The following is a 26918-nucleotide window of genomic DNA, read 5'->3' as shown; positions in this document are numbered from 1 at the left end:
TTGAAGGGAATGAGAGAGCTGATTTGCTCGCTAGGAGAGCTGTTAGAGAGGGTGCTAACTCGGATTTTAGGATTCCATACTTGGATTTATTCGTCATACCGAAAAAGCATCTGGATAGTACATTTGAAGCCTACATTGAACGCTCTTCCATTACAAAGGGAGAATTTTTTTTTTCTTCCATTACACAGAGAGAATTTTTTTTCAAGAATTGTTACGACAGAAATAGAAGCAAACCTTGGTTTCACAACAAAAGGCTCTCCCGCAATATGATTACCACCATGAACCGCCTTAGAAGTAACCATTTTAACTTGAATCATAGTCTCTACCGAAAAAAACCTAATGAACCATCCTTCTTGTCCTTGCGGTGCCCCCCTCCAGGATTCATGTTATCTTTAATTGCCCTCTTACTGAAACTCACGCCCTTCCTTTGAGAACGGCCTTGCAAGATTATATTCATAATTCGATAGGATCCATACTCTTTCCTTATACTTGCGCTAAATGATCCTACTGCAAACATATGTCGCTTGTTTGTGAGCTTTGGACTCGCCTGTGATCGCTTACTGTAGTTTCATATTTCGCGGCGCTACCTCGCGGCTTTTGCTCGGCGCGCATGCGCCGGAGCGTGGCATTGATCCTTCTCCTTGTCCCAGCGGTCTTCTATTATTCCGCTTGCCTTTCCGTCGCGAGGATCGCGACCTCTTTAGGTCGTGATAACCGAGGCAATAATTTGTCTCACAGCGCCGAATTCATCTGGAGCCCCTTCAGTACATCAGTCCAGAAGAAAGGATTAGACGTGATCTGGCCGTATTGCTTCCGATTATAGTAAGGAGGCAGGAGCCATTAACTATTAAGAAAAAGAAGAAGAGAATTATTATTCTCTTCTTCTTCTTCTTAATAGTTAATTCGCAAACTCTAAATTTAGCAAACTCGCAAAAGAGAAAATGGTTAAAAACAATTAAAATAAAGGGTATTTACCACGAACACTCGATGTCTAATGGCGAACCTTCTTCCGAAGTCAATACTTAAAAATACATTCAATCAAAATTTCTAACATAATCATCAACTATAGACGTTTCGACCTCATATCGGGCCATCATCAGTATGTAACTAAAATTAACATACAATCCTTTACAATTAAATGTCGAGTATTCTTTTTTCGTTACATATCCATATAATCCGTTGTTTTTTTCCATACAATTTTCATGTTAACCGATATTATCTAATTGTTGTACTTGCACACATAATTTCCAGATTCTAATAATAATTAATGTTATAGTTAATCGTTATATATTTTAACTTATCTTATTCTAATTTTCATACCTGTGTATAAGAAGAACTTAGAGTATTTGATCTCATCAGTGGGTGACATGTTATGCGGGGTCTACAATAGAAGTAGCGGTCGTAGGGTCTTAAGTCGTAGAAAGTTGATCAATCACAATTGATTATTCTTCTCATATTCGACTGTGATTGGTCAATTTTCTACGACTTAAGACCCTACGACTGCTACGACTTCTATTGTAGACCCCGCATTACTGTTTCCAATTTTCTTTGTGTACTCTCTGATATTTGTCATGATATACTGCTTATAATACTTAATTTGTGAAGGAGAGAGTAAGATTGGTGTTAGGAAGGTATACTGAGCAACGGAAAGTAAGCCTCTGGTAATTTTTTTGTATCGCTTTGCTTATTTATCCCATTAATTTGTTTTTTTATGTAAATCATTTCTGACGTCGATCTTTTTTGGAAATAAGGTTCTAATATTTGAATGTTATTCCAATTAATTTTATGTTCGTTATTAATTTGATATTAGGATATTACTGTGAGCGCATCTTTAGATTTTTTTATATTTGATTTGTGTTCTTTGATTCTAATTTTTGCTTTTCTTTTTGTTTGTCCGACATACGAGGCATTGCAATCAAGGCAGTTTATTCTGTACACAACATCGCATTGATCCATTTTATCCAATTTGTCTTTACCTGATTTTATGAATCTATTTAGAGTGTTCATAGGTTTGTATGAAGCTTTGAAATTATTTTTTGAAGCTATATTATTAAATTTTTCAGAATTTTTATTTACAAATGGAATAGTAAAGTAATTCTTTCTATTGAGATCATTACATTCCATGTTAGTATTGTTTTTATATATATCTTTTCTAATGGATAGTCTTTTTATTCTATTGTTGATTGTAGAGAAAATAATGTCTAAGGGAAAACCATTCAATAGAAAAATGTCTATCATAAATGCGATGTTATTTTTATGGAAATCCGAATGCGACAAAAAAAGAATTCGATCCAGTTGGCCTATGATCACGCCTTTTTTATGTTGTTTTTACAAGTAACTAAGATATCTACCTGAGTTTGTGGGTTTTTTGTATAAATCAAATTTGATGCACCCATCTTTTACCATTATTTTCACGTCTAAAAAATTAATTGAGTTGTTTTCTCCGTGCTCTACTGTAAATTTTAGTCTATCATGACAAGAGTTAAAATTATCTAATATTTTGTTGATCTGATTGTTTGGAGCTGCCAATAAGATGTCATCCACGTAGCGATAATAAATTGGTATATTAATATTTATTTTGGAAAATATCTTTTCCTCTAAGTCTTGGATTACTAAATTTGCTAAAATTGGAGATAGCGGAGATCCCATGGGCATGCCAAAAATTTGTTTAAAAAATTTATTGTCAAATTTAAAATAAGTAGAGTTAACTATTAAGGAAATAGCGTTTATAAATTCGTTTTTTGGAATGTTGGTGTTATTTGAAATATCTATTCATCTCTTTTCAATGCTCTTTGTTATAAGATCAGTAGGAATGTTAGTATACATGGACACGATGTCAAAAGAAACTAATTTGTAATTCGGTTCTAATGTGTATTCATTTAAATTATTCACTAATTCAAAGCTATTTTTTAAGTCCCCAATTTCTTTTTTAGTACTTTTTCCAATAATTGTTTTTAAGAAGATTGTAAGTGGGTATTGTGAACTGTTTATGCAGCTAACAATTACTCTTAAGGGGTTCTCATCTTTATGGATCTTCGGCAACCCGTAGGGGTACCATCCCATCCGAAACATTTAATCTGTTATATTGTATTGATCTATGTATCCCTCTTTTTTTTCCATCTAGTCAACAAGATATGTGTTTGTTTTGTTATTATATTTAAAGGGTCTTTATTAATATGTGTATGTTTTTTTATCTGATAATATTTTATGCATTTTAGTGTAATATTCTCTTGAATCCATAATTACAGTCGATTTCCCTTTATCTGCTCGTGTAATTAAAATGTCCTGATGTTCTGATACGAATTGTTCTAATGATTTTATTCCTTCTTTTAATATATTGTTATCTGTATTGTCTATTTGCTTGTTATATTTAATTTTTTTTAAGGTTTGAATTGACTCATTTCTTATATTATTTTTTGTGTTACAGTCTGATTTACTAATGTTACTTTCTATATGTTTAATGCATTCTACGATTGTCTTTTCATTATTTCATTATTATTAATTATATTGAATTTTTGCCCTAGTTGTAATACTGTTTTTACATTATATGGTATTTCTACATTACTGAGATTAACAATCCAATCATTGTTAATTTCATCTAATTTAAATTTGTCATTAAATTCTCTAGGACTAATATTCGTATCGTATAGTGTTTCTTGTGTAGTTGTACATTCATTATGTTGAGTTATTTTTTTTGCTATTAGAAGGAATAATTCTAGATATGCTATTCGTGGATTTCGACCATAATAGTTTAAAATCTATCATTTTTATTTTTAATTTCTTCTGGTTTGCTGTGAATATTTTTAAGTTATTTAGTTTTTTTTGTATTCTGGTATTTTCTTTCTGCCATAGTTTATTGAAATTAATTTCTTGTCGACTAAAGAAAATGGTTAGTAATCAGTTGAAAATCTTCCAATGAAATAATAGCCTTTGTATCAAGCATAATCTTTCTTCGCTACTCTCTGTAATAATGGAATATGACATTTTGTGCATACAAGAGACTCTTCTTAAGAACAGTAACAGTATTGGTATCAAGGGGTTCGAAAATCAATACGGTCCGAAAAGACATAATCCAACCAGGAGACCGAGGCGTATGTATCTGTGGCGGTCTATTTGGCACCACATAAATTTCGAACGCTTGAACGGAGCAAACTTCATGTGAACGCATTTGTTTTTCAAGACCTACTTGAAGTGATTTGAAAAGAATTAATTTCTCAAGAGATTAATAGAAGCATTACGAGCATTTCGATAGATTTTCTCATATTTCGAAAACGTCCCGATCGGCTATAAAAGAGGATGAGCAACGACTCGATTTTTACTCTTGCAACATACGCGAGAGCCTCATCATTTTTGTGATATAACCGTGGAGTCTACCTCACATCAATCATGGATCATTCCCTGGTGGAAGAAATCTTCCTCAGCGAGATCCAGCGAGCCGTCGCAGATTCAAGAGGTTGCATCACCAAGGCGTGCAGCGGTAGCCGAGCAACCAGGAGAATCAACTTTCCTTACCATCACCTGGCAGCTTTATAAGGTGGAGAATTCGTCGCCGGTTCTCACAAGACCTCCTAGCTTCCTCCTGGCAAGAAACGACCCGAGGATTAGAAGACCTCTCTCTCCAAGCTACCCAGTACCATTGCAGCTCCTGTCTCCGCTGCCAAGGTCTCCAAGCGACTTCTCCTCAAAGGCAACACAGACCCAGTCGGTTTCCAGAGTTCACCGAGGGACACTGAGCAGACCAAAGATAGTCAGCAAGGAAACACAGAGCGACTTCGCATCGCAGAAAGGATCTTTCACCACCAGGAACACCACCAAGGTACACACTACCAGGCTCACCTCCAGGATCATACCACTTAGATCTCAGCCGCAAAAGACTTTGGGGACCGAAGCAGTTTACCAAGATTAAACTTTCCATCTCTTTTAGAAAGAAACTAATTTAGATTTTTTTATAAAAACGACCCTTTTCAAGGCCACATAATTTGTAAATATATAGTAAAACGATCCTTCTCAGGACCAATTAATTAAAAAGAAGTTAAAATAAATTTTATAAACGAACGCGCATAACAATTTCCTTCAGTGTCATTATAAGAGAAGATATAAAGTTTGAAGTTGTCACTCTCAAAGATATCAGTCATTCATCCATTGAACATCTTGCGCTCAAAGTTTACTGTTCGAATACAGACCCTATAGTCATTGTTATATAGTCAATATTTATAGACATCCGGGGCAAAATACTCCTACCTCGTTCTTCGAGTCTCTGTTTGACGAACTGCAGAACTATAAAAATTTCATTATTTTAGGAGATTTCAACGTCCATCACACCACTTGGAGATTCAGAAGACAGTCCATAACAGGGAAAAAATTCTATCGAGTTATGAGTGATTATGATCTGATACTACCTAATGGGAAAACTCCCACTTTTTTACGATCTTCATCGTCTATAACCTCAACCTCAACCTTGGACTTAGCATTGGCATCTCCTCACTTAGCGCCTCTTTGTGAGACAAAAGTAGAATCCGACACCTTTGGAAGCGATCATTTTCCAGTGATTACAACAATTGGTATTCAGGCTAGTCTCAGATCAAAATTTCAGTATAAACTACCTCTCTCAAAAAAGCTATGTCAAGCTCTTCACCATGAACTGCTCTCTTCAGTCGGGAATCTTCCTCAGCAAGTTAGCTATGACATTATAAGCTACTACAATAGGTTTACAAAAAATTTACTAGATGCGGCTAGATCCTTTCTTCTAAAAGGCAAACGACTCCCGCACACCTCAACAAAGATAAAAAAACTAGAGCTTGCTCCTTGGTGGAACGAATCATGTTCTGAAGCGGTACATAGTAAAAAGAAGGTTATCAGGAAATTTATCTCAATGCCCACTGAGAAAAATCACCTTAATCTTCGCAAAGCGCGCAAAGATTGCTCTGAAAAGCTTTCCAAGCAAAAACGCAAAGGATGGCATAATCTTGTGAACAGTTTTAACAACAAAACCCCTACTAGTCAGATCTGGACTCTAATCAAATGCTTCAAAAGAAAGGCGTCGCAGCACTGTTGCTCGTCCCAAGATGCTATGCAAACTTCCATGGAAGCAATCTCCAAATTATGCCCCCCGTCTTCGTATTATGATTGCTCTAAATCTCTCACAGATATGAAGGCTGAAGATAACCAAAGCTCAAACACATGCACATGGTTAGATGATTCCCTGATCTTAAAAAAATTTAGGAGTGTACTAGTATCATCTCGAAAAAATTCCGCCCCGGGGCTAGACCAAATCAGTTATGAGATGCTGGAACAATTACCCGTGGAATATGAAACATGTCTATTATTTATATTTAATGAAATTTTTTCTCAAGGTATTTTTCCGAACTCATGGAAGACCTCGCTGGTAATATTTATACGTAAGCCCGGTAGTAAGGCAGTCAGGCCTATCTCGCTCATGTCATGGATATGTAAACTGGAAAGAATTCTCTATCAAAGATTAAGCTGGTTTGTTGAATCCAGGCCAATCCTCCCTCAAGCGCAGGCGGGTTTTAGACTCTTTAGAGTGACGATAATTTGGCTACCTTGACTACAGCAATGAGAACTGGATTTCTAAGTCACTCCATCACAATAGCAGCATTTCTGGATATTACAGGTGCATTTGGTAATGTAGATCTGTTCATTCTTCTGGAAGATTTGAAGATAATAGGTGTCCCTGCGTATTTCAGAAAATTCATTGAAAATTTGATTAGCGTCAGATACATAAACTTTGTAATAGATGGCGAACTCCAAGGTCCATATCATACATACAAAGGCATCCCACAAGAATCCACCCTGAGCCCTTTATTGTTTGACATTTATCTCAGAAATCTGGACCAACAGCTGCATTCCGGTACTTGCTTTCTGCAATACGCAGATGATGTGATACTATATTCTACACACCGTGATCCAAAAATTGCCCTCGAATCTATTCAAATTTCTTTGGATAAGATATATGAATATCTCAAATACAGGAACTTGGAAATATCTCCTCTCAAATCCAGCTGGTTAGGTTAGGTTTTACGCAGAGCAATGCAGTTAAAACTTCAACAAATTTATTCATTAATGGAAACTTGGTTTCCAGAGTACATAAACACCGCTTTCTGGGAGTTGTTCTGGATCATAATCTCAAAGGGCACCATCTCAGATATCTGACGGAAAAGGGCAAAAAGATTTCTGGCATCATAGCGTCTCTATCGGGTATCGTCTGGGGCTCCCATCCCGGTCTCCTTCTTACTATTTACAGAGCCACATTTCGCAGCGCGGTAGAATATGGATGCCAATTCTTTACTTGAAGCTCATCTACATCAGATTTCATCAAGTTACAACGGTTGCAGTACAAAATAATCAGAAGAGCAATGGGATATCGCATATCGACACCAATCAACGTCATGTTAGCAGAAGCTAAAGAAATTAGTTTCAACATTAGACTTAATCTAAATGCCTCCAAATTTATTTTCAAGGTTATGGCCAGTAAATTTAGTCCAGTATATAACTCCCTAGAGGAAATGGAGATGGTAGCTACCAGAAGAAATCGCAGAATCGACGCCATCAAGGATTCCAAGCTTTTTAAATACTTTGTGACTAGCCGCAGCGAAAAAAGTATAGTTTATCGCTCTACATACCTCTCAGCATATTGGCATTCTTACGGAGAGCTTCTCCCTCAAAATGGAATACATTAAGGATATGCATTGTCACGCCTTTCCCCGGCGTCGATTAGCTGCGGAGCGCGCGCGGGAGCGCACTCCAGGGAACGGCGGATCAATCGGATCGGAGGGCCGGTGACGGCCTTCGTGCGGGAGGGTACCTCACGCGGTCGAGCGAGAATCGAGAGCCGCGACAAAGTTGGGCGCCAGACGTGCTTCCAAGCAGCATCGATTTCGCGAACGGGAACGCAAACCACACGGAAACCGCGAAGCTCCGTGAGCACCAAAGATCACCAAAAACCGAGAGCCGTTTCTCGCTCGCGTGAGGGCTGGTTAGCTCTACCTAACGGCAGAGGGGGAGGGTACGGGTAAGGGCCGGTTAACAGGAGTATGGACGGAATCTTCAAGGGCAGGGCGTTAACACAACTATCTCTACTAAGTAAATAATAAGCGTGTTTACTAGGCAGAAGCGAAGGATAGTACAATAACAGAAAGCATCGAGATAGCGGAAGAAAAAGATTATCGTTAGACAGAGAAAATTGACTCTAACGCAGCGGAACGATAGTTGCGCTATTGAACCGATCCGGCCATGCGGTCGGGCAGGCACGATAGCCGCGGAGAGAGCGATAGCGAGCGGCTAACTTAGTAAGCAAATTAAACAGGCCGACTCGGTGTCGGGATCTCGCGAATCGTCATGCACGCTCATGCACGCCGCTGAGCCGAAGATTCCGTTGCGGGGCTCGGCGGAAAGTTTTAAGAGTAAACTCTCTTCTCGGATGGCGTACCCACACGCCGACGCGACGCTCTAGTTCACAACCTTGAGGACAGACACAGAGTAACGGTAACCAATCTAACATACGCTCGCCCGTCCACGCACACACACACGCACCCACCGGTAATACGCGCGCGGAAAATACCCGCGATCGCCGAGCTCGCGCTTGCGATATCTAACGCGATAGCTCTTCCGCCTCGCAAAGGCCGCAATCTCCAGGGGGCTCATCCTCGCGACTCGACTTTATCCCCGATAGCCCCGTGTACGCGGGCCCGGGAGCCTCTCACTCTTGGCGCCGGCCACGCCACGTTACGTACCCGTAACACAAAGAAGGCGCCGCTTATGGCGGCCACCGCACCAACGCGAAATTCGCATGCCGACGACAGAACGCGAGAGTGGCCCTCCGCCCCGTTGCATGCGACTTTACAGTACCCGGTATCCACCCAAGGGGCAACCTCACCGATAGCCAGATCCTCCGACGATCCTTTCTCTCGGGGCCTCTCGCTCGTCCTTCTCCACATTTTGCCGGGCCGGGACGTCCGTTCGGTCGAGTAGCTTGAAGCGGAAGAGGACGAGCAGGATCGCGATCGATGCGCGATCAATCCGCGAGTTCCCCCCTACGGGGTTGCGCAGCCGCGTCGCGCGTTGCCGCGACCAATTAACGGGCTAGCGGTCCTTCGTGCGCAAGGACATGCGTGGCGACTTGCTACGGGGAGCCTTGCGGCCCCGAAAACCTTCGCGGGCGGGCCTCCCTTGCTGGTTGTCCCCGGTCGTCCGCGCCGATGTCGTGGCCGAGCGCATTGCCCCCACGTCAGCTCCTGCGGCTCGCCGGACGTTATTTGGCTCGGGATCCTTTTCTGCTCGTCGTGTGCCCCTCGCACCATCCTGGGGCTCGGGCGCCGCTAAATCCTTTGGCGGGGGAGGCCGCTGCTTCCTTCCATTGGCTGGAAGCGCTTGCCGGCTCCGCTCCGCCTGTCTCCGGCCCGTGGGATTCTTCCGTGGTTGTCTTCCCTCCGGTAGTTTCTTCGCTCGGCGAGGTTTTCGTAAAGGTTACATACGCAATAAATTCGCCGGGGATTAGAAAAAAAAATTAACTTAACGCTAATATACGACTCCCCGGGAGATTTCGCTCGCTCGCGCGTCCCGGCTCGGGTCAGGCGCGAATCCGCGCTTTGTGACGGCAAAGGGTCGCTGTGAAGCTGCAGCAAAACTGCAACATCACAGCATAGATGTGATGACAAAAAAGAATCCTAAAATTATAGTTGCAGATTTTTTTCATAGGTCTTTTTAGCATAGACAAAAAGCCATTTCTTTTTATACCGACGGTTCAAAGAACGCAGAAGGCGCCGTAGGAGCAATTGTTTTCTCACCGGATATGGAGGGTACTATTAAACATAAATTACCATTTGAAACCTCGATCTTTTCAGCTGAACTATGGACCATATATCAGGCCAGGTAATCGGTGATCTTGACATCTCAAAGGGCATTATATTCACGGATTCAGAAAGCGCGCTTGAAGCTCTTTGCAACTCCACAAAGGTGGAGTAATCATATAATCTATTCCATTAGACAATCTTACTACGACGTCATCAAGCAGGACAAAGAGGTAACACTTTTTTGGGTTCCGGCGCATGTTGGCATACCAGGCAATGAATCCGCTGACCAAACAGCTAAGTCGGCCGCAACAAAAGAATACAAACTATCTTTTAAGATCCCCTATGAGGACCTAATGGCAAAAGCGACCGCTCAGGCAAATGAGCAATCCAAAGAACAGATGAAACTAATCTCAGCTTCCAAGGACACACTTTACTAGGAACACTTTCATACCGTCTCCCAAAAAATATGGTTCCATAGAACCACCCTATCAAGGGAGGAAATCGTACTCATCAATCGCTTAAGATCTAATCATATAAACATTAATGAGAGTTTACATAGAGTCGAAATGCGTCTTCGGCCTGCCCTTGTAGGGATCCTTGTCAATCGATAAACTATCTCCTGTTGCGAGAAATTCAACCTAAATGTATCTCCCATACGGAACTATATTGCTATAAAGTTTCCCAACTCTCCCTAAATCTTTTCCCGGCCCTCAGTTCCCCTTCCCCTAAACTATGCCGCCTGCTCTTGGCTTACATGAAAGCCAACGAGCTCTTTTTTTAACTTCTTTTTTTGCTCCCTCCTTCTCTCCTTTGGCGCGTAGTTTACCGCCGGGGTGGCAACAGCCGTTTGGAAGCAAGGGGGGGGACAAACAAATTGATAGCATCTCCATCGGCGCGGCAACCTCTTCACGATTAATAACCAGCACCGCAGACCTCAATGGCCTAGTCTCAACCTATGGGTTGCCTGGCCAACACACAAAGAAAAAGAAGAAGAAGAATCACAGACAAATGTGAGAATAATCGATTGCGATTGATCAATTTCTTAAGGCTTACTACTCTATTGTGTTTGCGGGGTAAGGTAACCCTATATGATCCAGAGTGCTTAATACATTGATTACAGATCATTATACGGTGAATTTAACAGCATTAATAAATTGCAGATTATTCGTATGATTTGATTGCATCAGTTTACTGTTCAATTTATTTATTTGTCAGTCAGTCAGTTATAGATATTGGAATCAGCTATGTTCTACGTAGGTTTACTTATTGATCATGACGGAGACATTACCTCGGAGGCAATCATATAACGTGACAACGTTCATTGAAAAATGTGCGAATATTAAACGATTTGTCAATCGCCCTCACCATTAATGATTCAAGATTTAATTTTCTTTACGCATAAACTGTTTCCACATTTAGTTCTCCAACATACAGCTTAACTGTTCGTCGATGCCTTCATTATGAAAATATATCGAATAATGCCATGTTTGATGCCATGTTTCTTCAAGACGTTTAATGTACATTCGACAGTAGTTAAACATTCCATAAATGTTTGATAGTGGTTAAAAGTAGCTTAACAGACATTCGACAGTGGTTAAAAATGCTTTGATAGATGTTCTACAGTGGTTCAATAAATGTTTCATAGTGTTTCGAAAATGGTTCGACAGATATTTAACAATGGTTCGATAGCCAGATAGCCAAATCTGCCAAGATCATATATTACTATTTGTGTGCTATAGTGATCTCTTTTTCACATGTCATTTTCTAAATACACATGTACACGTATATCTTCAATACACGTTTAAAATGATCTCTAATAACTAGTTACTGTGCGTACGTGCGTGCGTGTGCGTGCGTGTGCGTGCGTACTTGCGCGAGCGAGTGCGTATCCGTCTTGGATTGCGTGTTTTATGTTTCGCTTAACTTTCTAACGTACCTATTCCAATTATAAATTTGAATATTGATATGTATAGCCTCTTTAATCAGACTGCTTTGTAACAGTATACCTTCTGCCATCGATAGATCTCCTGCCAGTAATGTCATTTCTGCATGTCTTTCTGTAGCAATGGGTAAATTCTGAAGACATAGTACAATTTCAATTATTTGAAACTATCTTAACAAATAAGTAAATATAAATAACATATAAATACGTAATGTAATTACCTTGATGTATTTAATATAATCTACTTTATCAAATCTACCAATAGCAGCATAAGCTTCTTCTGCAGTATATAATTCTCTGTTATCAGTCGTCATAACAGCCATGCAAGTCCATAATATCTCATTCTGATAACATAAAATATAAAATGATTACATGTTACATTAATTTTTCTAGAATAAGTAATAAAATTAATACAAAGAGACAACATGGATTGAAAGAGAAGCTATATACAAAATTTTCCACATTATCTTTCTCTTGGTTTTATTAAAATTTTCACAAAATAATAAATGTACATATATATTTTTTATAAGTTATAATTTAAAAAGTATAAGCTAATAAAAAAATTTTTTTTCATAACGTACATTTATTTGTGGTATTACAAAAATGCAGAAATAAAGATAACTATTATATAGCACAATTTCCTAGCTTGAAATTTTGAAAACAATATTTTTATTGAGTAAGAAATAGGTAAAAAAAAAGAGAACAAACTTAAGATGTCGAAATGAAACTAATTTATTAACAGAGAATTCAAGAAAATTATCATTTATTCCAATACCCAGACGAATTGTATAGTCTTTTTTTTACATAATATGATTTCTCTAATTATTCTGCATAATAAAAGTATTAAATAAAGTAATATATATCATGAAATATGAGAAGAATGTACACAGTTGCTTTAAAAAAATATGTGGGCAAATTATGGATAATTTTTTAAATAATCAACTATGTATTTTCTACACCTATTGATTCATCTCATTATTTTGTTAAAAAATAATAAAAGTATTATGATTACTAAAAAATTAACATTTTATGAGATATTTAATATTTCGTGTGGTAAAATGAAATATAAAATATCTCATAAACTATTGATTTTTTGATGTTTATATCTTAATATTTTTTATATGATTTCCTTGAAATCTTGGAAACACGTCCATCTAAAGATCTATAATCATCACGAATTATCCCCTTCGAAACAAAGTAAGTTCCACTTGAAACATTTGTTGAAATAGTTCAGGAGATAATTGCGTCTGAAGATTCGAAGTTTCAAATAGGACACTCTTTATGCAGCATTATGTGTTACATTGAATATTACCTGAGCTATACGACAGAGGGAAAGCGCTTCTTTCAACTTATTGTTTGATATGTGTTCGTGAAAACTGGTGAAGAGATTGTAAAACGATGAAGCTACAATAGCACCGTCTCCACGTCTCACCATAACCATACCATTACGAACACTCACGATGTTAGGCTGTTTTCCGAATTCGCTGTTTAAAAATATTTATAAACTGTTAAAATAAAATTATTTGAGGTACTGAAAGATTATATAAACAGATTAATTACGTAAATGGTATAATTAAGTATAATATTTTTATTATTAAGTATTTAAATATATAAGTAAAACGTCAATTAAACATATTTTAGAAACAATAACGTGTGTGTGTGTGTGTGTGTGTGTGTAAAAAGATTATAATCTAAAAATCGAATGCATATACGTATAGAAAGTTCGAAAGTCAAAAAATAAAAATGAATAAAGTAACCACATAAGATGAATCCCATCCAAAGAATGGACGCCCATTTGGTGTCCATTTCATGTCTTAATTATGTCCATAAAGAAAGGACGCTCAAAGGATATTCTTTGGGCATCCAGTGTATGTCCCAATTATCCCAGTTTCAAGATGTATTGTAGTTTTTATTATTCTGAACACAAATGTCTCAAAAAAATTGCCCTAACAAAAAATCAAAAAGTAAAATTAAAAATCAAATTTGCTATTCTAAAATTATAAAATTTGACTGTTTTCTATAAGAAACGTGCGGTATTCTTTAATACTATACACTATAAATACATCATTAAACAAGATATTCATGAACCTGCTTTCCTTATCAATTCTTGTACGTCGTATTACTTTGCGATCACTGTAGTGAACACAGTTGGGACATAGCCATACTGACAGATTCGCATCCAACATTGCAGCTAATATATTTGCATCAGTTGCCCATACAATATTTTGTGCCATTCCAGCTAGAATATATAATTAATTAAGATGTCTAATGAATTACTAATTTTAGTGAATGAATTAGTAATTACAGAGTTGTTTCAAGACTTCTAAGACAAATTTTAGAAGGTGACAGATTACCTACTTAAAAAAACCAACTTTTATTTAAGAATCTGTGTCCTATACATTTTTAAGGAACGCCTCTGATCGCGCATCTAACAATACTATATATAATTCACGTTTTTTTATTTTATTTTTTGTAAAAAGATAATAAATAAAAACGTGAATTAATAATCATAGACGTCACGCGCAATGCTACTTCGCGATAGGTTGCGTACCTCACAGACAATCTGAACAAGAATGCAATGCTCCTTAAAAATGTTCCTTAAAAACATCAGAGAACACAACTTCCTTAATAAAAGTTGATTCTTTGGTGAGATTTACTATAACCCTTAAGGGGACATTCCAATGTGACGGGTTGAAAAAATCGATTTTTTTTTTGCATTTTTCGATAGCTTTTATCCATAGAATTGATATCCCACAGTTGGTTTAGGTGATTCCTGCCGTTGACCGGTTATAACCTCCAAATGAGAGGCTCAAACTGCGCGCGCTCGGGTTTCGGAGCAGGTATACGGATTAAACATCCATGCAGCTGTGTTGTTTTATACCTGCGTCTATACTCACATGTATACAATAGAGGCTAAAGATGACTCTACGACCAGGAGGAAGGAACTATGTATGGTCCTGGCATTGCTGATTAGCCGAAAAGGTATGATTTCTATGATTTTTCATCTTGAAAACTTATGCGTTTTTCTCAAAACGACATTTTTGCACCTGGCGCAGGTGATTTCTCAAAAACGACCGGGCGTATCGACTTCAAATTTTAACACGATATTCAGCACTATCATGGCTATCGTCCGAACCTCCAACTTGTTGATATTTTGATTTTTACTTATAATTTCACCTGATTCATGACGAAAAAAAAACGTGCTTTTTTTTACACTTTTGCAAGAAACGCCGCCATTTTGTTAATTTTCGATGAAATAAAAAAGTGGAGGTTCGGACGATAGGGGCGATGACAAAGATTAAGAAACTTCTTTGATTTTTTGTTTCAGATCACCAGGAGGGCCTGGATCACCTGCGCCAGAAGAAAACTTTTTTTTTATATGTATAGTTATATTATATTTTAATTAAATAAATAAATATTTTTCATGACCAAAAAAAAATTTTTTCCACTCCCCTTGATCATACCTTTAAGGGAAAAAAAAATTTGTCCAATTATATTCAATAGTTCATGAGGAAAAAATTATTGAAAATATACTTTTTTTTTGACGTTCACATTGGAATGTCCTCTTAAAGTTTATTCCAAAAGTCTTGAAACACTCTGCACATTGTTAAATCTATAGTGTTAAATTTAATCTAATTTGAGTTGCCACTGTTCCTACTCAATATATCATTATTTTATAAAACTCAATGAAGCTGAATAGTTTAAAACAGTTCAAATTGGTTAAAATTGATACTAAGTAAAACTTGACTCAATTTGAGCTGTTTTAAAATGTTAACGTCACTGGTTTAGTATAAAATATTATATTGAGTAGGAGTAGTGACGATTTAAATTAAGTTAAATTTGACATCATAGATTTAACAGAGTGCAGGTCCTTGTATATGCGGTCCACACTCCTTTTCATCTCGTATTGATGATATTAATACGATGATGACAATAAATTGACAGAGATAGATTTAATAAACATAACATTGCATTGACGGTTGACGTGTTAACATGCTGTCATTTGATCAGTGCAAACGTCGAAAGTTGACCACGCCGCGCATGACCGAAAAGATAATAGTTACCAGCATAGCTTTAAATCAAAAGAACTTGTATAATTTGTAAAATAATTTTATTGTGTCATGCATTTTGTATTCATTAGATTGGACGCGACAACTTTTACTATATTAAAGTATTTACTATATCGTGCAAAAATTACGCCTATCTTTCCGTTTTCTAATGTAGATAATTTTTCTAATTGTAAGTGGTCACTGTGCTTATAGTAGAGTTTAGTTAACTTATTAATATATTATATTTATTAAATCTATTTTTGTTTACGAGACAAAAAGTGTATATGGCCATTTATATGGAGATACCCTGTTTATGATATATGTACAGTGTCCTATTTTATCTACTTAAGGATCTACTCAGAGTATTAAATCTAAAAATGTTTCAGAAAAGTTTTGTGATTTTAAGAATATGAAATAGGATCATTGGTGGAATTTCCGGGCGAAAATAAAAATAAATCCAAGGGGAGAGTAACAGAAGTGAAACTTCTAGGAGGCGAAAATTGAAATAAAATGTAAAAGAGACGTTTACGCTTCTTTTACATTTCGTTGTTTCAATAAGTTTCATTTACTTATGCTTCTGTTACTTTCTCATTACATTCGACTTACGCTCTGATTTTTATTTTCACTAGGGTTGTCAAGATTGTCAGGGCAAAGTTACTTTGAATTTTTTTAAATGGGACTTGCCATTTATTTATTGCATATTCTTGTAGATTCGACAGCTTCTCAAAATATTACTATAATAAAAACTATAATAAAATATTTTTTATTAGTATTTTTTGTGTTATACAACGGCTTGAAAGTTATAGTACCGTCGGCATTAGCATTATCCAAGGTGTTCAACCAACGGCTAAAATCTCTTAAATGTTGCTCAGAGTCATGACCTTGATAACATTTATTAACATCAAGGCAACATTGGAAGTTGTTTCTTTAATTTTTGTTTTTACATAAAAATGAAAATAAAAGGAACTTCTATCTTACTGACCTTGATCTTAATGTGCTCAAATGTTATCAAGATCGAAATAATGATCCTGAACAACATTTAAGAGATTTTAGTTGTCGTTCGTACATCTTGAATAATGCTAATGCTGGCGGTAGTACTTTTAAATTTTATAACTCGAAAAGTATTTAATGAAAAAATATTTTATTATAGCGTTTTAAGAAGCTCTTGAGATAAGTTATAAGAATATGTAATAAACAAAAGAGAAAATTTTATTTAAAAAATTCTAATTGTAAGTTAAATGGACCTTTCACTATATCTTGACAACACTACCCAAAGTCAAATCAATGGTATCATCTTATATTCCCCTCGAAGTCACAAAACTTTTGTCTGAAACATTTTTTCGATGTAACGTAGTGTTTCCGAGATATTAGAGTAAATATTTTAAAATCATACACCCTGTATATCTGCATATATAATTACATACCTATTTTACAAATTCTTCCAAAGCCTATAGTTTTTATTGCAATTAAAAATAAATCTTTATTGACATCTATTAATGCCAATTGTCGATCTTTTATATCACCACAATAATTTAAGGCCACTTGTGTCACATTGTGCAGATGTAAATGCGATTGACCTTCTATTATCGGCTTGTTGTGAGGTATTTCCAAAATATGGAGCACTAAAAAATAAATTCGAGAAAAACAAAAAATATTAAAATTGTTCAAGAATGTTATACTTTTTGATGACATTAAATTATGATAAATATGTCGATAAAGAGAGGCAGTCCTGGTGTCGCCCGGAGTCGTCGGCTGCGCCAATTTTATTCGGACTGGTCGCAATCGAAAATTACCGATGACATTATATAATAAAAATGTTTTTAGATTTTTTCATTGCAGTTTTAGTTTCTGAGTAATTTTAATCTAAAGTTTGTTGATGTCAAAACACCAGATAAAGCTAGTGGTCGCGAATTTGGTAACGGCACGAATATATACGCAATGACGTTCACACATCAAGCGGTTCGTTTTGTATTTTTATGCACTTGGCGTCGTGATGCTACCGCGTCCCTTGATTCTCGCTGACTGAATTAGAGTTATAGCCGTCTATGACTGAATTAGAGTTATAGCCGTATAGTTAATGGCTTATTGTAGAATGCGTGTAAGGGAAGTAAGGGAAGTAATGCGGGGTCTACAATAGAAGTCGTAGCGGTCGTAGGGTCTTAAGTCATAGAAAATTGACTAATCACAGTTGATTATTCTTCTTATATTCGACTGTGATTGGTCAATTTTCTACGACTTAAGACCCTACGACCGCTACGACTTCTATTGTAGACCCCGCATAAGGCTTTCTAAAGCTTAAGGGAATCCTAAACCAATAGGAAATACTGACAATTGCAGATCGCCAAATTTTCCGAATTGGCTTTATAGATTACCAAATCCTTTTACACAATAAAAGTATACACCAAAAAAGAGTTTACCGGTTAACTAAATTTGACGAGAAAATCGGAGAAAAAATTAAAAATCACTTTATTTCAGCTCTTACAACTGTCACCTTAGGTTATAATTCCCTTAGTGCAGGAATTATGTAGATCGTACGTACCAAATGATACTTTCCCCGGAAGCGTATGACGTGCACAAACAATCCTGAGCTTGTGAAATTGTGATCGAAGGCCTAACAAAAAAGATTTTTCAAACTTTCGCTTCACGTATTTGGTACAGATAAACAACGGCAAACAGCACGAAAATTGTGTATCAAGTATGTGACAGGTATTGCGAGAGATGGTGCTAGAATGTTATATAAGGACAGACTTATGCGTTTGGATGAGACAGAACGATATATAGGGTGTCTCAAAAAAACGGATCGAAACACAATGGGGACGTAGATTGGATCAAGGGGAACAAAACAGTTTTGTACCATTTTGCAGTTGACGCAATATTTAACGAGATATTAACATTTAAAGATAGGCGAATACAAGCGTCCGACCAGCCTACTGCTCATGTACTGCTGCCGGCAGGACGGCCTACCATCCCCACCGATCGCATGACGCGCCGGCCGGGCGGCGCGGGCGGGCCGCGAGGTGCGGGGATGGCCTGGCAAGCGAGCCACTCAGAACGGCGCGCATGGGGAGGAGAAGGATAGCGCTTGAGCAGTAGGCTGGTCGGACGCTTGTATTCGCCTATCTTTAAACGTTAATATCTCGTTAAATATTGCGTCAACTGCAAAATGGTACAAAACTGTTTTGTTCCCCTTGATCCAATCTACGTCCCCATTGTGTTTCGATCCGTTTTTTTGAGACACCCTGTATAATATAATGTAAGAAATGAATCAAAGATGTCACTATTATCGAATTTGGAATTAAGGGGATGCTGGAGTGGCCGAACTGTCGGAATTTTGCAGTTCGATATAAATCTCCGAATTTACTGAACAGAATCAAAAATCCTTTTACAAGATTAACGTACACGCAAAATTTGGGAGTGCTGCAATGGATTTTATACTAAAATCGGGAAAAAAAAGTTAAAAACTTACATTTTTTCAACTCGTAGAGCTGTCACCTGACGTAGATGTTTCCTTAATACAAAAGTTTTATAGCTCGTATGGATCAAACGATAGTGCAGCACTCAGCGCATTACGTGCTGCACAAACAATACTGAGTTTATGAAACTAAAATTAAAAGAAAGATTTATATCGATCTGCAAATTACGTATATACGAACGCTGAGCGAAGACTCGGAATGATAAACCAGGGCTAGATCATTCTTATGGGCCTTTCGTTAACCGTGTTTGCAGCGCCAACTATCTTGCCACAGAGCGGATTGGCGAACTAAAAGTGTCCGCCATTTGTAATTTCATTGAATTCCATATATTTTACCACATTTCACGCGAAAACGTATCCAATTCAGTGTGCCATTGTATTTTTATCAAAATTTAAGGTGAGCGAACGTTCTTAACAGTTAATCTTAAAACATTCATTTTTTACCTTTAAAACATGCGAGCCTGTTGCGTCTCTGGATGCAAATCCAGCGGAAACGTGCCATCTCATCAATTTCCAAAAAATGTCAAACGTCGCATTGACTGGTTACAACGTTTAAGACTAACAGAAGAAAATGAAAATATAATAAACAAACTACGTGTGTGTTACAAACATTTTAAAAACACTGATTACAGCTGTTGCATAAATAAGAGACGCTTAGTGGACACAGCTATTCCATCAATTGATATCGACATGTTTGAGATCCAAAGATGCGTGGATACCACAAAATCATCTCAACAAGAAATACAAATGTCTCAACCAGAATGTGTGGAAATAATAAGAGCATTTCAACAACAGAAAATAGATATGTCCCGACAAGAATGTGTGGAAACAATAAAATCATCTCAACATCATGAAACAATACAAATGTCTAAACAAGAAACAGTAACTATATCACAATCAGAAGAAAATACAATTGAAATTTATTACTATTACTATATGAAAACTTAATATATATTTTTTTAATATAATAAAAACAATAAAACTTAAATAATCTTATTTATTAAATCCTATCACACATAAATTATAATATAAATATGAAAAGCCACAGAGTATATTTTGAATCAGACAGGTCAGGCGCCATATTGGTTTTTAGTTCCTTATAGGACCTGTGGTAAGGTATCTCAACATCATGAAACAATACAAATGTCTAAACAAGAAACAGTAACTATATCACAATCAGAAGAAAATACAATTGAAATTTATTACTATTACTATATGAAAACTTAATATATATTTTTTTAATATAATAAAAACAATAAAACTTAAATAATCTTATTTATTAAATCCTATCACACATAAATTATAATATAAATATGAAAAGCCACAGAGTATATTTTGAATCAGACAGGTCAGGCGCCATATTGGTTTTTAGTTCCTTATAGGACCTGTGGTAAGGTAGGCGGAGCTGCAAACACGGGTAATACAAAATACATGGAAGACGATCAGCCCTGTGAAAACAAAGCAATAATTGTGTCTAGCAGTAGGTGTTCGATCTTCTAAGAGATGGCGTTGCAATATGTTAGATAAGGATGCAATATGTTAGATGAATGCGTTTGAGCGAGACACAACATATAATAAGTATAAGAAATGAATGAAAGATGTCACTATTATTGAATTTAGAATTTAAAAAGGTCTGTACTATCGACCTCGATCAAGTTCGGCCGTCGATTCAGCATTCCTTTAAAAGTCTGCACTATTGACCTCGATCAAGTTCGGCCTTTGGTTTAGGATCCCCTTAAGTATTCTCTATTGTGTATTCCTACAACTTAAGTATATCTCTATTATTGTGTACAATCATAGACCTTATTTTGCCCTATAAGCAGGAAGGTAGATCTCACTCCGCGTGGTAAATTCCACATGAGTTTATAATTTTCCACGGAAAGCGAGATCGTCTCAATTTGGATATATCCGATGCGTTCTATCAATACAGACATCTCAATTATATTTGCTTGCTGACTAAAAGTATTGAATACTTTACCGCTTAACGTTCATAACTCATTTTTTCATACACAATATATGCATCTCGATAAAATACGAATGTACAAATACAAGAGATGAAACAATAAACTATATTGGTTACAGCGCATAAATATGTTAATGTTGAAAGTATACGCGATACCACTTATTATTATGAAAAAGCCTTTTAATACATTTTATGGTAAATATTAAGAAAAGGGGAGCCACCTCTGATGACCTTGACCTTGACATATGTTGTCGTGACCTTGAGTGACCTCCACCAGGTTTTAGCCGTCGGTCGTCATTCGTTAAAAAGTTATTAATAGTCAAAGTCAGTAATTATTTCACTACTTTACATGAAAAGTCAGACAACTCTGGGCAGCAAGAAAAGTATCGAGTGAACTGATCAAGGAAATATGACTTCCCCCTCCCCGGCTCTCACCCCACAACTCTCACCCCCCTCTTACCCCTGCAAAGAGATGCCCGACTCTCACCCTCGACTTTCACCTCCTCTTCCCCCCTGCAAAGGAGCGCTCGACTCTCACCCTCGACTCTCACCCCTCTTGCCCCCTGCAAAGGGGCTCACGACTCACTTTCGATTCTCACTCCCCCCTCACCCCTGTAAAGGGGCACTTGACTCTCATCTTCGACTCTCACCTCCCCCCCTGCAAACGGGAACACGCCCTTTTATGTCTCTTTAAAAAGAAACGTACCAAATAAAGATTAGAGTAAATAATTTGTTTATTAGTAACGAATAGTTATTTTTGTAGCATTATTATAGAATAAATTATTCATCGATCGCGATATACTGAAAAGAAACGAGCCATAATATAAAAAAATACATCAATACGTTCTTGTAGAGGATAATATCGTTTGTCTTACGTACTTAATAAAAAGTATTGCTTAACGTAAGATACATGTAAAATATAAACTACTAAGACGAAAAACGTTAATTGATTGGAGAATATTGATTGAGAATATTGATTTGAGAATATTGATAATTGATATTGTATAATTGTATTATTCCACATAGATTTTTCAATTCCACTAAACATTTTATTCAACATTATTATTAATAGGATACATTTCACTGCGCCTCTTTACAGGGCGTGAGAATGAGAGTCAAAAGTGAGAGTCGGACATCCCTTTGCAGGGGGGAGGGGGGTGAGAGTCGAAGGTCAGAGTTATCTGACTTTTCATGTAAAGCAGTGAAATAATTACTAACTTTAACTGTTAATAACTTTTTAACGAATGACGACTGACAGCTAAAACCTGGTGGAGGTCACTCACGATCTTGACAACATATGTCAAGGTCATCGGGTGGCTCCTCTTTTCTTAACATTTACCCATTTTATTATAAATCTTACGTTTTTCATTGTTTTGATTCCTTATAACCAAAGTATCAGCACATAATGATATGCAAATAGGATGAAGTGGTTCTGAAGAAAAACCTTTCCATCTTGGACTACCCAGTAAACGGCCTTGGTAACTGTACAATGATACAGTATTCCATTCCACTATTAAGAAATGCCTATAAAAGAATTATATTATATAATTACAAATTATTTTAGTGCCAATATACCGGAAGTCTTATTTTTTAAAACATTTGAGTTTTTTCTTTACAATTTATATTTATGTTGACATTTTGTGTATAAAAGTATTAAGATACAATAACTAAAAAATAATTAGTTTACAAGATATTTCATATTTCAACATACTATGTATGCTAGAATAAAATAACTCAAAAATAATTTTTCGATATCTCCATCTGTCTTATACGCAAAATTTTTAATATGCAGAATAATTAGAGAAACCATACGTAAAAAATTAGATCGAAACATCATATAGTTCCATTCAAAAAGCTAGCGTTAATATCAAGTAATATGGTTTATAATAAACACTAAAATCTTTTTTTATTTTAATTATTGCTGAATGGCTGACCATTTACATCTAATATCTTACATATGCACGCAAAAGACTTCCCCTTACATATGCATGCAAAAGACAAATCCTCCTAACATTAAAATTTAGACGATAGCAGTTTTCATCTGAGAGATGGATTCTTCTTATTAAATAAAAGTGTCACTTTATATTTTATTTCAAATCTTATATAGAAATAGAGATAAATGAGAAATTTTTATCAAGTATAAAAATGAATCTCTAATTAGTTTCAAAAAACTTTAATATTTATAAGATATATCATCTTTTATTTTATTATATTATATTGAATATACATTTAATAACTTACTTTTCTGCAAGAAGTACAGCAGAGATAGTACTTGTCTTTAAATTAAATATTGCTGGTGTATTCCAATTTGTGACAGCGTACACATGGCATTGAGCAGGTGTGATGACGACTAAATGATCGAAGCCAAATTCGAGATGTACAACACGATCAGAGATTTCTAATACTTCACGAAATTCGTTGCCGACTTCTCTGACCTCGATTATTTTCCTTCTTATCAATGTTGCTTCATAATTATCCCATTCTAATTTCCTATAATTATATCAAAAACTTGTATAAATATACATACGTTTTTATTTTAATAGATGATAATATAATAGTACTTAAAATATAATCAACAAGAATTCTACTGGAATGTACACGTGAAAACCAGGGTTGTTAACGTTACATAAAAAAGTAACGAAGTTACTGGTTTCGTTACTTTTTTTAACGAATGAGTAACGTAATTACTTTTTCTAGCGAGTAACAGTAACGGTAATTAAGTTACAATTTTCAGTAACGAGTAACGAAATTTTACGTTACTTTTCTCGTTATTCCGTTGATATAAAGTTAGGGTGAAATCACACGGTGCGGAAAAGGACTGTGGAATCGAGAATGCGTCATTGAAGCAACCAATGAGCGCTATTCCGCACTTTTCCATCAAGTTTTGTGTGCTAGTTCACATGATGCGTCAAAGATGCATCCAGGATGAATATTTAAAAGAAAGACTTTTTAATATTGGTAGACTCGTTTTGTCGAATCTTCGACACCGCCTAACAGACGGACATTTTAAATAACAATTGTTATTAAAGAAAAATTTAAGATTCAGGGAAATAAATCCATCATAATTTAAAGTTAAAAAATATTCTGCTATTTCTAATGTAAATTAATATGTATCAAAAGTATCAAAACCAAATAAAGAACTCATAAAATAAAAAATAAAATAAAGCTAATAAAAAATAAAATAAAATAAAACTATAAATTAAAAAACGATTTATTTTCTTATGTAACTATATTTATATAAATATAATTATTTTTTGAAAAGTAATGAAAAAAGTAACGGTTTTTTTCGTTACTTTTAGGTAACGATAAGGCGTTCCTTTTACAATCGGTAACGAGTAACGTATTACTTTTTACCGCAAGTAACGGTTATAACACGTTATTTAAAAACGGTAACGTTAACAATTCTGAAAACACAACCAATAGGAAATAGGAAATAACGGCCTATAACGGTTGAACCTGGATTTTGGTAAATATTTAGAAAAGAGGAGCCACCTCCAATGATCTTGACTTTGACATATGTTGTCAAAGTCATGACCCTGAGTGACCTTCAGCAAGTTTTAGGTGGCGGTCGCTGTTCGTTAAAAAGTTATAAACAAAAAAAATTTAAGAAATAACGTCACATTTCACCTTTCAAAATAAAATTTTTGTAGGTAAATATTGAAAACAACGAACCAACTTTCAATGACCTTAATCTTATTATACGAGGATCGTCTGAAAAGTTTCGAGCCTAACATAGAAACAAGTAATTTTTCGGTCAAATTCAATTTTATTTTTCCACATAGTCTCCTTTTAAGTCGATACATTTTTTCCAACGATGCTCCCACCCCTTTAATCCATTCAAATAATACTGAGCGTCTTGCTTTGCAAAATAGGCGTCTACGAATGCGATGACCTCGTTCGATGAAAATTTCTGTCCTCCGAGCCAAACTTTGAGCCTAGGAAACAGAAAAAAGTCGCTGGGGGCCAGATCTGGTGAATACGGTGGATGGTCAATTAATTCGAACCGCAATTCGTGAATTTTTGCCATAGCGACCGCCGAAATGTGAGACGGTGCGTTATCTTGATGGAACAGCACTTTCTTCTTTTTCAAATGCGGTCGTTTTTTCTCAATTTCTGCCTTCAGCTTGTCAAGCAATGATGCGTAGTACGTCCCTGTTATTTTACCTTTTTCAAGATAGTCGATCAACACAATTCCATGACTGTCCCAAAAAACAGTCGCCATCGCCTTTCCCGTCGATAAAACCGTCTTCGCTTTCTTCGGAGCAGGTTCACCCTTCACAGTCCACTGTTTTGATTGTTCTTTCGTTTCAGGAGTGAAGTGGTGGATTTAAGTTTCATCAACCATTATTAATCGACGCAAAAAATCCGATTCGTTTCGCTTAAACCGTTCCAACAAGGTCTTAGAAATGTTCATTCGAATGCGTTTTTGATCCAGAGTGAGCAAGCGCGGCACCCAACGCGCGATTAACTTACGCATGCCTAATTCTTCAGTCAATATATGACAAACACGTTCTTTTGATATGCCAACAGCCTCTGCTATCTCCCTAACCTTAATTCGACGGTTGTCCATTATCATTTGACGATTGTCCATTATCTTCGATTGTTCAGTTACGAACATTAAGAAGGAATTCGGCCAGCGAGATGCAAGCTGATGACATAGGAAAGATGGCGGCAAATAATAATCTATAATATTTACTATAATTTATTCTATTGAGATAATCAAAATTTCTGTATAAATAAAGTTTAAGGTAAATAGAACCAGGCGGAAAGAATTCTCAGAGTCGTGGTTTCCTTTCTCCATCGCCAATAGTTTTACGATGTTAAGCATCCTCCCGTTTGGTCACAATGATTTTCCTGCAAGCAAATCACACAAGAACAAGAGGGGAGGGGTTGTAAGTCCCGATTCCTCGTCGATCAATTTTGGTAACAGCTAATTTACTGAATTCGGGCCGCTGCTTGAGCCGCATCTCAAGCCCCGCTTATAAGTGCGAGGAGCACGACCAGCTACATTGTTAGGAGTTCAAGTTTGGTTCGTTCTCGCATATAAGCACTGCCTGAGCCGCTCGTCAGACATCGTAGTAATGGCGCCTGCTAAGCACCGCCTGAGAACCTTCGTCAGGCATGATATAAGCAAGGCATCACATTTGATGCTTGCGCGAACGCTTTGAGCGTTCGAAGGTAATCCGAGCCAATTCATCAGATTCGCACAGGCGGGAGCAACCCGCCGCCTGAGATTTAACGTCAGGCACATGAGAGAAAGAAAACGGGGGTTCACATTTAAGAAGGATGCTTCAGGCGACATTCCGACTTGGTGTTACATAACCCTTGATAATGGAAGGCCTTCCATACTCACGATATTTGGACTGCCCTCGATATATCTTTCTTCAATATTACTGAAGTTCTCTGACTCAATTACGATGCCACAGCGCACATACCAACACCACAACGGTTTCCTTTAATTGACTTTTAGCAGAGAAAGCCTTTCACTCGCAATAATAACGGAAAAAACGTTGAGAGAGAGAGAGTTACCGAAGATCGCGCTCTGTCTTCGCGGCGGTTGCGCCAGCTGCGCCCTCGCGTTGCGCTACACTCAACTGACTCGGCCTTAGACAATTACGAGACAGTCTTGGATGCGAGATTAACCAGGCTACATTTGGTTACTGAACATCGATGTTATCGG

General features: G+C 36.7%; 1 protein-coding gene across 1 annotated transcript; it reads right to left on the bottom strand.

Moving 5' to 3' along the window:
- Positions 1-971: 971 nt before the first annotated feature.
- On the bottom strand, positions 972-25829 carry LOC108727561 (intraflagellar transport protein 80 homolog). Its single transcript, XM_018455717.1, has 12 exons — positions 25712-25829; positions 25243-25537; positions 23480-23737; positions 22599-22762; positions 17228-17425; positions 13843-13993; positions 13067-13238; positions 11976-12098; positions 11749-11888; positions 8467-8469; positions 2898-2902; positions 972-1021 (listed from the first exon to the last, which is right to left on the bottom strand). Exons 1-12 carry the CDS (start codon positions 25827-25829, stop codon positions 972-974), a joined length of 1677 nt encoding a protein of 558 aa, XP_018311219.1.
- Between the last annotated feature and the right edge of the window lie 1089 nt (positions 25830-26918).

This window comes from Mycetomoellerius zeteki, unplaced genomic scaffold (assembly GCF_001594055.1).
Source record: "Mycetomoellerius zeteki isolate Tzet28-1 unplaced genomic scaffold, Tzet1.0 scaffold509, whole genome shotgun sequence".
Lineage (NCBI taxonomy): Eukaryota > Metazoa > Arthropoda > Insecta > Hymenoptera > Formicidae > Mycetomoellerius > Mycetomoellerius zeteki.
The sequence above is the reverse complement of the archived record's forward strand: the minus strand, read 5'-3'. Positions and strand labels throughout refer to the sequence as shown.